The sequence below is a fragment of the Pristis pectinata genome, chromosome 5 (assembly GCF_009764475.1).
Source record: "Pristis pectinata isolate sPriPec2 chromosome 5, sPriPec2.1.pri, whole genome shotgun sequence".
NCBI classification, from domain to species: Eukaryota; Metazoa; Chordata; class Chondrichthyes; order Rhinopristiformes; family Pristidae; genus Pristis; species Pristis pectinata.
In genome coordinates, this window is record NC_067409.1 from 73,338,383 (window position 1) to 73,354,868 (window position 16,486).

The window sequence follows — 16,486 nt, forward strand, 5'->3', positions numbered from 1 at the left end:
TCTAAGCGAGGGTTTGAAGGTTGGACAGTTAGCTGAAAGGGACTTTCTCATGCTCTGATGCTAAGTCACTGAGGATGTTGTAATAGTACAAGGATGTTGTAATAATACAGGGAAGTTTTGAGCATATCCTGTTTGCTTGGTAATCATCTCCTAAGGTGGAACTGGGAATAGTGTCTATTTTGGGGGTCTCATGTTAGGCATGTGAATGACATGGCCAGCCCATTGTAGCCAACTGAGTATAACTTGGGCCTCTGGGGATTTTGGGCTGGGAAAGGGCACTGAAGTTGGTTCATTTTTCCTTCCAGTGAACTTGGAGGATTTTGCAGAGACAGTTGTAGTATTTTTTCCAGCGCCTTGACCTACCTGCTTATAGGTATTGCACATCTTGGAAGCATATAGGAGGGCAGGATCACTGCTGCCTGGTAGATCATAGGTTTTGTGCCAGGGCTGATGTCTTGATCATTAAATACTCTCCCTCCAGTTGACCAAAATGGTTGTGCTGGCTTATTTGAAAGTGATGGTGAGTTTCATCAATGTCTGCCGCCTTAAGAGGTGGCTCCTGAGATGTGTGAAGTGGCCCATGTTGTTGGAGGGTAGTGTGGTGCAGTGGTGACAGATTGGTAGAGGACCTTGGTGTTGCAGATGCAGAACCGAAATCTGTCCTCTCCTGTGTTTTGGTGAATGAGTTAATGTCTTTGAGCTTGGCTTCCCAAGTGTGCAAAAGCAAGCATCATGCTTAAACTGCCAGCTTGTCTACTGAGACAGGGTGACCTTGGATCTGGAGTGTAGTCACTGTAGATTGAGCAGTTCACTATTTGGCTCTATTCCCATGAGCAGTTTGTTGGAGGTAAGGTGTAACATTGTGGCAAGAGCCAAGTGAATGAGTGAAGGCATAGGTAAGCTAATGTGGGGGGAAAAAAATTAGGTCATCCACTTTGGTAGGAAAATAAAGATGGAGTATCTTTTTTAAATGGTAAGAGCTTGCAAGGTTTTGGTGTTCAGAGATGGGTGCCCTTGTATCTGAATCACTGAAAGTTAATGTGCAGGTTCAGCAACAATATAAGGCAGACCCTGGTTATGCAAAGGGAGAGCTGTTTAAGCCAATTTCTCCATAAGTCAAATGTTCACTATCCATATTGTATCCATATAGCTATCCATATTGTATCACTACGTGCACTTGTTATAATTTCATTTCATTGAATAATCACCCTTTCGCTACCTATAATTTAAACTAATGGAACACATGCTGTATCCAATCACTAGTGAATACCATGAAATGTATTATTACTAGCTTGAAAAATACTTTAAAAATGTATGGGAGAATTTGCAAAAGTTGGATTTCCATAAGGCGGGGTCATTTGTTAACAAGGGAGCCCTTGTACTGGCCTTTTATTGCAGAAGTATGAGGACAAGTGTAAAGACTTTGGTCCCTGATGAGACTGCACCTGGAATATTGTGCATGGATCTGACTTCACAATATATTTGTGATAGAATTGTAACAAAAGTTCACTGGAATGATTCCTTGCATGCAGGTAGATTGTTCAGTGTGGCAAGATTGAGCAGGCTGAGCCTGTACTCGAGTTCAGAAGAACAAGTGAATTTATTAATGTACAAAATTCTTTGGTGTTTTGATCGGGTTGATGTGGGGAAGAGGTTCCATGTGGCTGTGGTACCTAGAAATCAGCTTCAAAACAAAAGGTCAGCCATTCAGGACAGATGAGAGGAATTTCTTCATCCAGAGATCAGTGAATATTGGGAATTCTCTGTCCAGGAGGGCTATGGAGTTTGAGTTGCTAATCGATAAATTTTTGGATATTTAAAACAAAATCAAAGAGTAAGAGGTTAATGCAAGAAAGTGGCACTGAGGTAAAATATCACCATTAACCATTATTTTTGAATGGTGGGTCAGGCATAAGGAATTGATTGGTCTATTCTTGTGCTCTTTTCTTCTAATCAAGCCCAATTTAAATTGCCTTATTCCAGTGTGGTGAGAAATGGTTGATGTCAAGGCTATTCTTAAGACTACCTTTATTTTAAACCTTGACATTAGTCAGGCTTCACCTTTATATATGAATTGAAATAATCAGGTTTGCTTTCTATATTAGAACGTGTTTTGTTTTAAACAGATCCTCAAAATGCTCAACAGTAACACTGAAAACCCATATTTGATCTGGAGCAATGGTACCAGAGCAGAACTGCTGGAATTCCTTGAAGCACAGCAGGAAAGCATGATAAAAAGGGTGAGGCACACATTTAAATTCTGACTTTACAGTAATGGAGCAAGTCAAGCTGGTTCAGTTAACACTTGTACTCTAAGCACTGTTAGGGGATATTCCAGTGTGTTTGAAAACTAGGCTAAAAAGAGTTGCAGGTATTTGGAGAGGTAATTCCAGATATTGGGGTCTGGTTGCGGAGCAAGTTAATCTGGAATATGCAAGAAATGAGTCCTGTAAGGCTGTAGATGGGGAATGGAGAGCCCATGATGGAATTTAAAATGAATTATTTCTAAATTGGAGGGCCACTGGAGCAAGAGAAATCTCATTCACTTAAGTTATTGTGCTATGGGCAACAGTTCACGCAATGTACAAGATGGGAGACAGGTCTGGATGGTATCAAGGTAGACTGTTCTGAAGATGCAACGGCTTGGATGTTAATTTAGATAACTTGGACAGGGTTGTTGATGGAGCAGGTTAGAGATGGAAGTAGGTGGTCTTGGTGTAGATACCAGAGTCAGAAGTTTAGCTCTGTTATAATGGGCACAGGTTCAGCCGTGGAATGGTGTAGGTAGCCAATGGTGGGGAATGGAATTTGCTGTGGGGACTGAAGATGGCCTTTGGCATGCCAGCATTGGGAGAGAGTTTTATTTATGTAACATTTTACGAGAGGCTGGGTAACTACTTGGGGGCAACTTGGGTACAATTGCTTAAATTGCAGGTGGTATACAAAATCTGTTATGACTCCCTTTTTGTAGTTAAATTAATACTGGGTTAGTGGAATTGGTACATTGTCTCTGCTATTTCACCATGTACCAAAGTCAGCTTGGACTGATGCACACTGCTGCTATTCAGTCCAAATTAACTCTGTCCAAATGCTAATGTAGAATTTAATGTAGAAGGTTGTCACTTTGTTACCCTAATACATGGCATATTTAGAAATATTTGATACTCATAATGAAGGATCATCATTTGTTGAGTATCTTTTGTTTTTTCTTTTTTGTTCATGGCCCAATTTTTAACCAATCTAAAAGCCATGTTTCCAGTAACAGAAAATTGTATTACTGCAAAAATCCAAAATGCATTGGTTGGCACCTAAAGTAATCTCAATATCTTTCCTCAAGGGGGATTGTGATAAAAATTATGGTGCAGAGTTTGTTTTCAGCGAACATGCTAAGGAGCTCATTGTCGGTGAAATTTTTGTCCGAGTCTACAATGAACAACCAGCATTCCCATTAGAGGTAAGATTGCACCATCTTGGTTCTTTCCCTAGAAACAAAATGGTTGTCTTGGTTGATTTTCAAAGCTGTCATATAAAAATAATTAAAGTTGATGGAAAAAGTGGGTGAAAATTATTTCTATTGTATTCCAAAATTAATGACACACGTGAATATCTGGTATTTGCTTTCTTCCTCTGGAATCTGACCCATTTGTTTTGGTACACAACTTCTGCCCATTTTCCCCTACATCCTTTCTCTACCATTTAATCACTAGCAGCATTGCTTACTTTAGTGAAGACAGGAAGTTTCCCCACTGTCTCCATGTGAATTTACTTTGATTCCTGATCCTGTTGCACTATCCTTTTACTCAAGTAGTTATAGAATCAGAATCATGCAGCAGGGAAGCAGGCCATTCAGCCCAACTTGTCAACATTGACCAGTGGGCACCCATCCATATTAATGCTGTTACCCAGCACTTGGTCCATAACCTTCTATGCCTAGGCAATATAAGTGCTCATCTAGATATTTGGTGCAAACCTTTTCTCCATTTTTTTCCTGAAATTTACCTTTGCACTCTATTTGCCCTGAGTTTCTACTTCTAACCTTTTGAACAATTATATCCTTACCTGATGATATTTATATCCTTGCCTGACTTCTACAGTGCTAAGCTTTTTTGGAGAATGGTATAAGGCATATCAGTGTAGCTGTCATGCAATCCAATTTATCAATGAAATGAGGGAAAAAAAGAAATATTAACCTCAGTTATTGAGAGAATACTCCATGATGTAGCACCAGGATTGATACCAGAAGCGCACTGCACATGATATGTGAAGAGGTCACTAGCTGAAGGTTAAGTAACAACTCTGGATTCATTCATGGCAATCATTCGAACTTGTTTCCTGACTCGAAGCTTTCCACTTTATCCAAGGCCCAAGAGGTTTGTGATGGAATACATTCAACTTGCCTTATTCAGTACAGTTCCAACGTTGATCAAGAAGCTTGATGCATGGCAACCTGATTGATGTTTTAGGCTTTATGCAATGTCTGGTGCTTTTAGTTGTCTGTGACAATTGTAATCTGGTTGCTATTACATTTTCTGAAGCCCTTCACCCATTTCACCTGTATCTTTGTGCCAAATTGAGGGATTAGCTGATAGACAGAATAAGTTTGCTTTAGTTGGAGCATTTAAAATGTTTATTTTTGTTTGGTAACTTTACTGTTTGAGGTTGTGCTGTGGAAACAAACAATGAAATTTGACACCTAGCAAATTTTCATTAAGACTAATGCTGTGGCCTTTTCTCTCAGTTTCCAAAGGCATTTGCAGCCAGCCTGCTTGATTATATAGGCTCACAAGCACAATACCTACACACACTAATGGCCATCACACAGACTGGAAAAGTGGAATCTGATCAATATGAAGACAGATTAAGGCGAGCTGAAATGGCTTTGGAAGCACTACGTAATGTCATCAAAAACAATCCAGGTTAGTGTAGCTTGATTTTAATGTGCAATGCCATATTATTGCAAAGTTCTCTTTTCGAATGAGATGGCAAATCAAGGATCCATTTGCCTTTTATGTATTGTGGCTAACACTCTTTACCATTAAAAATGCATAAGTGCACTATTCCTTGTGGGATATGTGTATAGATGATTCAGTGAACAGCAACATGGCAGTTGTAGGATAATGTGAAGTTTTTCACTTTGATATAAAAAGCAGGGTGCATGGTGTCAGACTGAAGCATTTGGATCTCTTTGTCCCTTGTCACAATCTCAAAGTTAACATGCAGCTAGAGCAAACAGAATGAAAACAAAAGTTTGGATGTAAAAGCAAGTTTTTGCTACAGTAATGCAAGGTTTAGGTAAGATGTTGGATGCTTTTTGTGGTCCTGTTTAAAGGCTTTGAAATGTTCAAAAAGACTGTTTCCAGACATGATGGAGAATCTGTATGTCCTAGAATGTATATGAATGAGAGCTGATCCCACTGAAGCAAAGGAGCTTTGCGTGGTAGGTATGGGGATTGTTTTTTCCGGCCATGGAGACCAGAACAAGAGGTCACTGTTACAATAAGTAATGAAGTGAGAAATTTCTTTGGAGGATTTTTTACATTCTGTGCCTCCAGGATAGATTGTGTTTGAGTTAATTTAGTGATTATTCAAGACAGATTCTGGGAAGCTGAAAGTATCCATGGGTACAAGAATAGTAGAGGAAGTTGAGATTGAGGATCAGTCAAATTGAATGCCCTACTCTTTATGTAGGAGCAATGGATGTGTTACAAGGTATTTGGTCATGCTCAAATTCAGCTAGATTAGCTGGATGTGAATTGCCTTTACAAATCAATGCTGATCTCCAAGCTTCCCACTGAGTGCTTCCTTTTTTAAGAAGAGCACCGGCCTTTTCCATTTATAATCTTCTGGAGAGAAAAGTGAATTGCTTTTTAGAAATGGCCCCTATTCCACCTCTCTCCAGCATTATCTATTAATGACGAGAGTGCATCAAACTCTTTGTATGTAGTTGGTGGATGCTGGAATTTATTGCTTTTTTTGTTTGCTGAGAAATTTGATTTAAATATTATCCATGAAATCCAAGTGCCTTTTCATAGAGCAATTGTATAAACAAGGTTTCCAAATATTTATTTCAAGCTTGCTGATCCCTCCCCAGGAGTGATTTGTCCTGATGATTTGCCATTTTAGAGAATGTTAATTTGTGGATGGAGTGAAGAGTGGCAGTCAGGAGCTGCAGGGTGAAAGCTGCTTGGAGTATGTTAAGCAACAAACAATCTGCTGGAGGAACTCAGCGGGTCAAGCAACATTTTTGGGGGTGTGGAGGGAGGAATTGTTGATATTATGTGTTGAAATCCTGCATCAGGACTGATTTTTTTTTTCTCCCCCCCCCCACAGATGCTGCTTGACCCAGTGAGTGTAGTCTCTTGTTTCTCCATTGGATTATGTTAAATTCTTGTATTGTGATGTTGCACTCTGTTCAGTTTCTTTAAATTCCAGTTTACACTTATAGGTCTTCGTTGTGAGTTTTGTTTCAGGTGCCGAAATGGAATGCATTGGTCACTTTAAATTAATCTTTTCTCTCTTACGGGTGCATGGAGCTGGGCAGGTCCAACAGCTTGCATTGGAGGTAAGTCGTGGATTTGTTACTGGTTAAGGTATCTTTCCAGCCTGGTTTTTCCCTTTTTGGACCTTTTGCAGTGGTGTGGGAAATTTGTGACACGGGTATTGGCTTGTAATAACTGAGATCCACATTCCACACTGCCATTTGTGTGCACTATTGTGTTACAGCATTTCAACTGTGTGGATGTGAATCAGTTTTGGTTGCAATGAGATTAGAGTCAGAAACAAGCCATTCAGTCCTTCTCAGTTCCTCCATCTCTGCCATTTCTGTTCTCATGATGAGGCTTTCCATTCCAGGACATCTGGGATGTCTTCTCTTTTCAGAAAACGGGGTTTCCCTTCCACTGTTATCAATGCAGCCCTCGCCACATCTCCTCCATTTCCCTTGTCCTCACCTACCACCCTACGAGTCTCCGCATCCAACGTATCATTCTCCACAACTTCCTCCATCTCCAACGGGATCCCACCACCAAGCACATCTTCCTCTCCCCTCTTGCCTTTCTGCAGGGATCACTTTCAATGCAACTCCCTTGGCCGCTTGCCCCTCCCCACTGGTCCCCCTCCAGGCACTTATCCCTGCAACCATGCTAGGTGTTACACCTGCCCCTACACCTCCTCCCTCACCACCATTCAGGGCCTCAAACAATCCTTCCTGGTGAGTTAGCACTTCACATGTGAATCCATCGGTGTCATCTATTGCATCCAGTGCTCCCGGTGCAGCGGCCTCTACATTGGTGAGACCTGACACAGGTTGCGGGATCGCTTCATCGAGCACCTTTGCTCCGTCCGCTGCTAAGAGCAAGGATCTCCTGGTGTCCAGCCATTTTGATTCCACTTCCCATTCCCACACATTCCCATGGCCGCCTCTATTGCCAAGTTGAGGCTAGACGTAGGTGAGGGGAGCAACACCTCACGTTCCATCTTGGTAGTCTCCAACCTGACAGCATCAACATCGATTTTTTTTTCCTCTAATTTTTGGTAACCACTCCTCTGGTTTCTCCCCCACCCCTCCCTTTTTTGTTTTCCCTCATCCCTCTGGCCCCTTTACCCCCTTCTTTTCCCCTCCCCTGCCCTCATGACCTGCCTGTCATCCACACCTTCCTCTGGTTTCCCCCCTCCTTCCCCTTTTTTCTTTGGTCTACTGTCCTATCAGATTCCACCTTCTACCCTTTGACTCTTCCACCTATCACCTCCCAACTTCTTGCATCATTCCCTCTTCCCCTACTTTTTCCTCCCCTCTTTGCTCACCCCCCCCCCCAACCAAAAACCTGGATTCACCTATCATCTGCCAGCTCGTGCTCCTCCCCCTCCCACCACCCTTTTATTCTGGCTTCTGCACTCTTTCTTTGCAGTCCTGAAGGGTCTCTGCCCGTAACGTCAACTGTTCAATTCCCTCCATAGATGCTGCCTGACCTGCTGAGCTCCTCCAGCATTTTTGTGTGTTAAGCCATTTAGTCCACCACATCCATGCTGACCAGTGGGCCTCCCAATGGTGTCCAATATTAGGCATATTAATCTCATCTTCCAGCACTTGGCCTGTAGCCTTCTATGCCCAGGCAATTCAAGTACTCATCTAGACATTTAAATGCTGTTAGTAACTGCTTCCACCACTCCTTTCAGGCAGTATATTCTGGATACTCACCACTCTCTGGGTAAAGATTCCTGCTACATCTCTTGCCCCTTACTCTAACTCTATGTCGTCTAGTTTTATCTAAACATTATGTCCAAAATTGTTTATAATTAGACTAAAAATGACTTGTATTTTATAATGCCTTTTATTGTGCAAGGTGCTTTTCAGGAATATTTTTCTTTAACTATGTTAGCTCTATTCAGGGTTTTCTTTTTCTGAAGAGGCAATAGCTTTGTATATTTATAAGAATTCAGTGCATTGATGTATAACTTCAGTTGTCTGAGAGCATTTAATAGAATGGATTTAGTGGAAGTGGCAGCTTTGAAAATTTAATGCTTTTAGAGCTCTGTCTTCCATATCTGAAAAGATAACTTTTTTAAGGAAAATATTGGACACCATTAGGCTTCCCCCCTCTGGTATTTGTCAGTGATGGGGCAATAATCGTGCTTTGTAGATGTTGCAGTGTAGAAGTAGGCAGGGCTGCATTTATGCTGGAGCAACACTTCAAGTTGGACTGAAGGTTTAGCAGAGGTAATAGTCCTATCTTGGGGGGGGGGGGGGGGGGGGGTGGAAGCCCTGGTGTTTATTATGTACATGTTAATGCTTAAAAATAACTGGTGATTTGCAAAACCCAATGTTTGATCTAAAGATGTGCTTTTAGAAAATTTGGTGTATAGTATGGATAATGTAGGTCACTGTCTTTACTCAAGGTTTTCTAATTTCCAGTTCTGTAAAGATCAGTCCTGTGGATTAGAAATCTGCTTTTATTATGAATGTTTGCAAAGAGTTGCATGAACAAAATGTATTTGAATATTTTCATACACCATAGGTAGTGAACATAGTAACGGCTAATCAAGAATGTGTAAATAACATTGCTGAATCATTAGTCCTTTCGAATCTTCTGGTTCTACTGCATTCTTTGCCATCCAGTAAGTAAACCTTCATTGTCAAAAATGAGGTGGGGGGTGGGGGAAGGGAGCGGGTGGGGGGGGTGCGGGGGAGAAGAGAAGAAATATAAAATAGATTCCTTGAGTTTGCATTATAGCTTTATTTTGCAACTAACTTGTCTGGATGTTTTTAGCTTGGGTTGTGAAGTATTTAAATTCAGTCCAGCTGATGTCTCATCTTGTTCTCAGAATGTGGGTCTTGCTGGCTAGGTCAGCATCCCCAATTTGTTCTGACTTAATGGCTTGGCCAGAGCATTTCAGAGGGCAGTTGAGAATTGAGTTGCATATAGATCCAAATGGTTTGGTTTGTGGGTTGGTGTCATCTTAGTTGAGTTACTGAAAATGAGTTATCAGGCAGGGGCGATGAAATCTGGCAGGGGCCTGCATCAAATTTAGTTACTCCTATATTGAGAATGTGGCCAGGCTTGAATTTAATGATTTGTTCATTTGCCTGCCTTCTGATCATGCCAGTAATTTATCACTGTGAAATTGTAAATATCATCAGCATACTAGCTGCCTGTTAACCAGTGAGAGGAGGGCTTGCTTAATATTTTGTGTACTATGGGCAATGATGAGGTGGGCTTTGGCAAAAGCTGGTAAGACTGGAAGCATACTGTCCTGAATGTTTCCAGCATTTTGTGTTTGGACTTTAGGCTTGTGCTTGAAACAATATTATGCTGCTTTTCACAGCTTAAATACTTGCCTCCAAAAAATGTTGGAGGGGAACCTAGTCTGCTTTGACCTTCAGTTTTACCTGCAGAGAAATGAGAGCTTTTTCAAATATTCAATGCTGTCCCAACCCAATGTAACATTAGAAGGAATTTTTATTTAATTAGCACTGTCCTTGAATCTTTTTGAATGCATGAATGATGTTGCTCAAATCGTTTGCAAAACCAAATTTAGATAATTCGGCACTGTGTTGATTACTTGTCTACATGGTGCAATAAATCATTCCATTCCCATATAGGTGGGTTTACTTCATTTTTGTCTGTTTATCACTCATTTACTATCCTGGACCTTCCGGTGTTTATTCTGACTTCACTGTCCATCCTGCCCTTTGTCATTCTGAAACACTCGTCATTCCAAGGGAACACCAGGAAAACTGCACCACAACTTGGGACCTCAGCAGATTTATAGAGTCTATCTGATTGCAGTCTTGCTGTTCCCTCTGGGTCAGATGAAACCTTGCTTGCCATGGCACAATTTAACTGGCCTTAATGGAAGGTTTTGTGTGGGGAGGAAAAAAGTGATTAGTCTCAACTCTCCTGGCTGTTTCTCAATTCATCCTGAGCCCAAGCTGAAATATGGCTTGGGGGGGGGGGAAACAGACCAGACATTTTGACTCAGTTGAAAATTATTGTAGATAAGATATGTTTAAAGGAGAAATGTGGCAAAACAACACAAGAAATGGCAGCAATAAGCTAAGCTTTCACTTGTGATGCAACTGGGGAGGCCAAATGCAGATAAGCAGAAAAGTATTCTTGTATCCAAATTTTAAGGTGCTTTAAAATTTCAATCTGCCTCTTAGGTCGCCAGCTCGTCCTTGAAACACTCTATGCTTTGACATCAAATACAAAGATCATAAAAGAAGCCATGGGGAAAGGTAAGTTTCTTATTGACCCATTGTCTGAACATACTGATGTTGGGATTCCACTGTTGGATGTTAATGTATACTCACTCCAGTGTTTTGTTGCGAAGGAATTGAGCAGATGCACAATAATCTCAAGCTTTGCTTTGAATTATCTCTCTAGCAGCAAACTGTGAATGTAATATGTTGTAAACATTTATAAAGTTTGCTGTAGTAATTATAGATGGACTATGGATTGGTGAAAAGAATAAATGCTTAAAATGGATGTCCATTAAAACCTAACTTAGGTGCAGCTTTGGTTTTCTGGACACTTGAATTTCTGAATAATTCTGTTAAAGATGGGTATTTTCAATGGGATTATTTACCAAATGCAAGTAATTTCCATTCAATGGTATTGTTCTTGGGATTAAAAGAAAGTGGTGCTAATTTATAATATCTGCAGTTTAGAATATGGGATGAAGTTGCATGATCTGTTTTTCTTATCTGGTTTTTGGTCTTTCTTTTGACTTCCCTGCATTTATTAAAGTGTACAAATAATTCAGTGTCTGATTGTTCAGAATAGCTGGGAATGTGGGCTGGATATGTGGCCAGAGCCAGCATTGAGTGCAAAACTTTATTTATACAGCATAGTAACAGGCCCTTTGAGCCCATACCACCCAATTACACCCATGTGCAAGCCAGGATTTGGAGAGTTTGAAGCCAAAACTCAAAGTTCTGTGTCCTGCGTTTCCTTTACACTCACTGTGGCTCAGTTTCCCAATGCCTTGAAATGATTATACTATTATGGAACTTTTTTTTTTCCAAACAAAACCAAAATAAAGCTGGATTAGGGTACCTTCAAATGGCCTAGAAAATTTGTTTGGCACCACAAGTCAAGGGTGCAGGATTATTGGGGTTTTATTGTTTTTGGAAAGATGTGTTGGTTTGCAAGTGAAGGAAATATACTTGTTGGAAATATAGAAGTTGCCCTCGGAAATGAGGTAGAATAGAGGAATCTGTGTTTAATTATGTACACAAGGCATTAATGGTAAAGTCTTTTTGAGCACACAAATTCAGTAGCTTGATCCCTGGGATGACCACTCGTTCTAAACTCCAGGCCTATATTCCCTGGAGTTTAGAACGAGTGGTCATCTCATTGAGAAATGAGATTCCGAGAGGGATTAACAGGGTAAATGCTGAGAGGCTGTTTGCTCTTGCTGGAGAATCTAGGACTTTAGGCATCATCTTGGGATAAAGAGTTGGCCATGGAACTGAGATGAGAAATCCCTAAAAAAAAACAAAAGGTTGTAAATCTTTGGAATTCCTAAATCAAAGGGCTGCAGATGCTCAATAAATTTTTGGACATTAAGTGTATTGAAGATGTAAGGTTTGGGTATTCAGTTAACTGATTGCTTTGAAAGCTGGAGCTGGCTTAAGAAACTATGTACTTTTTCATGTGTAGACCAAGGTTTTAAAGGCATCTTTGGTCAGCATGTGTCTACATTCAAGCATGAATGTTACACGTTCATTAGAGGTGTTTATTCAACCTCTGGTCACCTCCATTAAGAGGTTTTTGGTTGAGGAATTAATATGCTCTTAATTATTGTCATTTCAATTATGCAATTTATTTTGGGTACATTTGAGAAGAGTAAACTTATCTACTGCTGTGCTCTTCAGGTGCCCTCATATATCTTCTAGACATGTTTTGTAATTCAACACATCCTCAAATTCGAGCCCAAACTGCAGAGCTCTTTGCCAAAATGATCACAGATAAGCTTGTTGGACCAAAGGTATGTAATTGTTTACCTAGAATCAAATAGTACATATATAGGGTAACCAATCTGTGCCAGTGTTTTTGCTCCACTCTATTCCATCATTCTTCCTCTAACTGCATTAACATTATCCTATTCCTTCTTGTGCATATGTAGCCTTTTTAAATGTTATTTTCCTTGACCACTCCCATTGACAAGTTTCAGTGCATCAATTGCTTCCAAACTCCCCTTTTAATTTCTTGTATTTTTTACGCTAAAGGCCTCTAATTCTGCCTTCTCCCACAAGTAGACTGCACAGTGGTGCAGCCAATAGGCCTGTTGCCTCAGAGTGCCAGAGACCCAAGTTCAGCTCTGATCTTGGGTGCTGTTTGTGCGAAGTTTGCATGTTCTCCCTGTGATCATATGGTTTTCCTCTGGGTGCTCTGACTTCCTCCCACCAGGTTTATAGATTAGTTGGCTGCTGTAAATTGCCCCTAATGTGTAGGTGAGTGGTAGAATCTGGGGCAGTTGATGAGAAACTGAGGAGAATAAAAAGAAAATGGGATTAATGTAGGATTGGTGTAAATGGGTGCTTGATGGTCAGTGTGAACTTGGTGGGTCAAAGGGCCTGTTTCGTGCTGTATCTTTCTGACCCAAGTTCAAGCACCATCTAAAGGCTTTGGACCAAAAATTGAGAGTGCAGCATTTTGGTATTGGTTTATTATTGTCACTTGTACCAAAGTACAGTGAAAAACTTATCTTGCATACAGTTCATACAGATCAATTCATTACACAGTGTGTTGAAGTAGTACAGGGTAAAAGCAATAACAGAATACAGAGTAAAGTGTCACAGCTACAGGGAAGTGCATTGCAGGTGGACAATAAGGTGCAAGGTCACAACAAGGTAGTTTGAGTTCAAGAGTCCATCTCATCTTATAAGGGAACCATTCAATATTCTTATTTTGAACCCCAGCTCATACAGCACAGAAATAGGCCCTTCAGCCCACTAATGTACAGTTTAGAGGAAGAAAATATATAGCCAAGCGAGTGTTTCTTAAAAGGAGTCAATTGCTTAGAAATAAGTGAAGGTTAATACTGATGAGTAATTCTGATTTTATAGGTGCTTTTCTACCATTGAGGAAAAACTCTTATTGGCTGAATTTATCTAATGGAGGTGTTAATGTGCTTGGGATTTAGAATGTGGCTAAAAATGTGCCTTTTTAAAGGAGTACAAGCAAGAAACATTGGTTAACTCTAATTTCTCCTAGCTGTTTACAGATGTCTTCATTGCAAATGACAGCACTTAGGAAAAATGAAACTTGTTGGCAATAATTCATCCTCTGGAATGCAATAGGTTGAGCATAGAAAGGAGAGGCTGAGCATTGAAATTGGGAGATGAGTTACAATCACAGCAAGAAACTCAAAGCAAAAAATTCAGCAATGTTTCAAAGCATTTCACTATGAAAAGACATGGCAGTTGTTTCAGTGGTGCTTGCAGGGTGAATTACAGATAGTTCAAGGTTATTGACAAATTAGGTTCAGCCAAGTATGAATGCAACTAGCATAGGAGGATGACTGTGGATCTGCTTAGTGCCAAAGGTTTGGATGGGACGGAATTTGTTAAGTGTGTCCAGGAGGGATTCCTGACGCAGTATGTTGACAGGCCGACTAGAGGGAATGCCATGTTAGATCTAGTTTTAGGAAATGAACCGGGCCAGGTGAAGGATCTATCAGTGGGTGAGCATTTGGGGGACAGTGACCATTGCTCCATAACCTTTAAAATTGTCATGGACAGGGACAGGTGCAGAGAGGACAAGAGGTTTTTCAATTGGGGAAGGGCTAACTACGAGGCTATAAGGAGAGAACTTGGGAGTGTAAATTGGGATGTCCTTTTTGAAGGAAAATGTACCATGGGGATGTGGTCGATATTCAGGGATCTTAGGCAGGATGTTAGGGATAAATATGTCCCGGTGAGGCAGAGAAGGAATGGCAGGGTGAAGGAACCGTGGGTGACGAGAGGGGTGGAACGACTTGTTAGGGAGAAGAAGGTAGCATACGTGAGGTATAAGCAGCAAGGTTCAGACAGGGCCTGTGAGGAATATAGGGTAGTGAGGAAGGAACTTTAAGAAAAGGCTGAGGAGAGCTAGAAGGGGACATGAAAAGGCTTTGGCTAGTAGGGTTAAGGAAAATCCCAAGGCCTTTTTCAAGTACGTGAAGGGTAGGAGGATGGCTAGGGTGAAGGTAGATCCGATTAAGGACAAAGGTGGGAGAATTTGCCTGGAGGCGGCGGAAGTGGGAGAAGTTCTGAATGGGTACTTCTCTTCGGTATTCACCAGGGAGAGGGGTCTTGATGATGCGGAAGGGAGTGCTGGTAGGGGTAATGTTCTCGAGGTTGTTGATATCAAGAGGGAGGATGTGTTGAAGTGGATTTTCCCCAGGCTGCTTCGAGAGGCTAGGGAGGAGATTGCTGAACTGCTGGTAAGGATCTTTGAGTCCTCGTTGTCTACGGGGGTGGTGCCAGAGGATTGGGGGGTTGCGAATGTGGTCCCCTTGTTCAAAAAAGGTAATAGGGATAGGCCAGGGAATTATAGACCGGTGAGTCTCACGTCTGTGGTGGGTAAGCTGTTAGAAAGGATTCTAAGGGATAGGATTTATGAACACCTTGAGAATCATGGACTGATTAGGGACAGCCAGCATGGCTTTGTGAAGGGAAGATCTTGCCTCACAAGCCTGATAGAGTTCTTTGAGGAGGTGACCAGGAAGATTGATGAGGGCAGTGCGGTGGATGTGGCTTACATGGATTTTAGTAAGGCATTTGATAAGGTTCCTCATGGTAGGCTTCTTCAGAAGGTCAGAGGCCAAGGGATCCAAGGAAGCTTGGCTGTATGGATTAGGAATTGGCTTGCATGTAGAAAGCAGAGGGTTGTGGTGGAAGGAGTGCCCTCGGATTGGAAGGCAGTGACTAGTGGTGTCCCGCAGGGATCGGTTCTGGGACCTCTACTTTTTGTGATATTTATAGATGACTTAGATGAGGGGGTGGAGGGCTGGGTTAGTAAGTTTGCGGACGACACTAAGATAGGCGGTGTTGTGGATAGTGTGGAGGGCTGTCGGAGCTTACAGAGGGATATTGATAGGATGCAGAGCTGGGCTGACAAGTGGCAGATGGAGTTCAATCCGGAGAAGTGTGAGGTGGTACACTTTGGAAGGACAAACTCCAGGGCAGAGTACAGGGTAAACGGCAAGGTACTTGGCAGTGTGGAGGAGCAGAGGGATCTGGGGGTTCATATTCACAGTTCATTGAAAGTTGCCTCACAGGTGGAAAGAGCAGTTAAGAAGGCCAATGGGATGTTGGCTTTCATAAGTCGCGGGATTGAGTTTAAGAGCCGCGAGGTGATGATGCAGCTTTACAAAACTCTAGTTAGGCCACACTTAGAGTACTGTGTTCAGTTCTGGTCGCCTCATTATAGGAAGGATGTGGAGGCACTGGAGAGGGTGCAGAGGAGATTTACCAGGATGCTGCCTGGATTGGAGGGTATTGAATATGAGGAGAGGCTTAAGGTGCTAAGGCTTTATTCACTGGAAAGGAGGAGGATGAGAGGAGACATGATAGAGGTATATAAAATATTGAGAGGAATAGATAGAGTAGACAGTCAGCGCCTCCTTCCCAGGGCACCAATGCTCAAGACGAGAGGTCATGGCTTTAAGGTTATGGGTGGGAGGTTCAGGGGAGATGTCAGAGGGAGGTTTTTCACCCAAAGAGTGGTTGGTGCATGGAATGCACTGCCTGGGGTGGTGGTGGAGGCAGATACATTGAACAGGTTCAAGAGCTTGTTGGATAGGCATATGGAGGAACGTGAGATAGAGGGATATGCAGGAGGAAGGGGTTAGGTAGTGTGAGGATGGTCTGATGGACGGCACAACATGGTGGGCCGAAGGGCCTGTTTTGTGCTGTATGGTTCTATGGTTCAATGATTTGTGGGTTAACATACCTACAGAGAAGTACCTCTGTTAATTAATATATTGATATGATTTTCCC

The 16,486-nt window shown here is 41.7% G+C and overlaps 1 protein-coding gene across 5 annotated transcripts in view; it reads left to right on the plus strand.

The window, feature by feature from the left end:
• LOC127570492 (dnaJ homolog subfamily C member 13) overlaps window positions 1-16,486 on the plus strand; it is a 118,693-nt gene that overhangs the window by 78,309 nt on the left and 23,898 nt on the right. For all 5 annotated transcript variants that reach the window (XM_052016122.1, XM_052016123.1, XM_052016124.1 and 2 more), the window contains 7 exons: window positions 2,127-2,240; window positions 3,338-3,454; window positions 4,739-4,916; window positions 6,471-6,562; window positions 9,015-9,114; window positions 10,661-10,735; window positions 12,377-12,489. In XM_052016122.1, coding sequence (XP_051872082.1) covers window positions 2,127-2,240; window positions 3,338-3,454; window positions 4,739-4,916; window positions 6,471-6,562; window positions 9,015-9,114; window positions 10,661-10,735; window positions 12,377-12,489 — 789 coding nt within the window. The remainder of the gene's footprint in view (window positions 1-2,126; window positions 2,241-3,337; window positions 3,455-4,738; window positions 4,917-6,470; window positions 6,563-9,014; window positions 9,115-10,660; window positions 10,736-12,376; window positions 12,490-16,486) is intronic.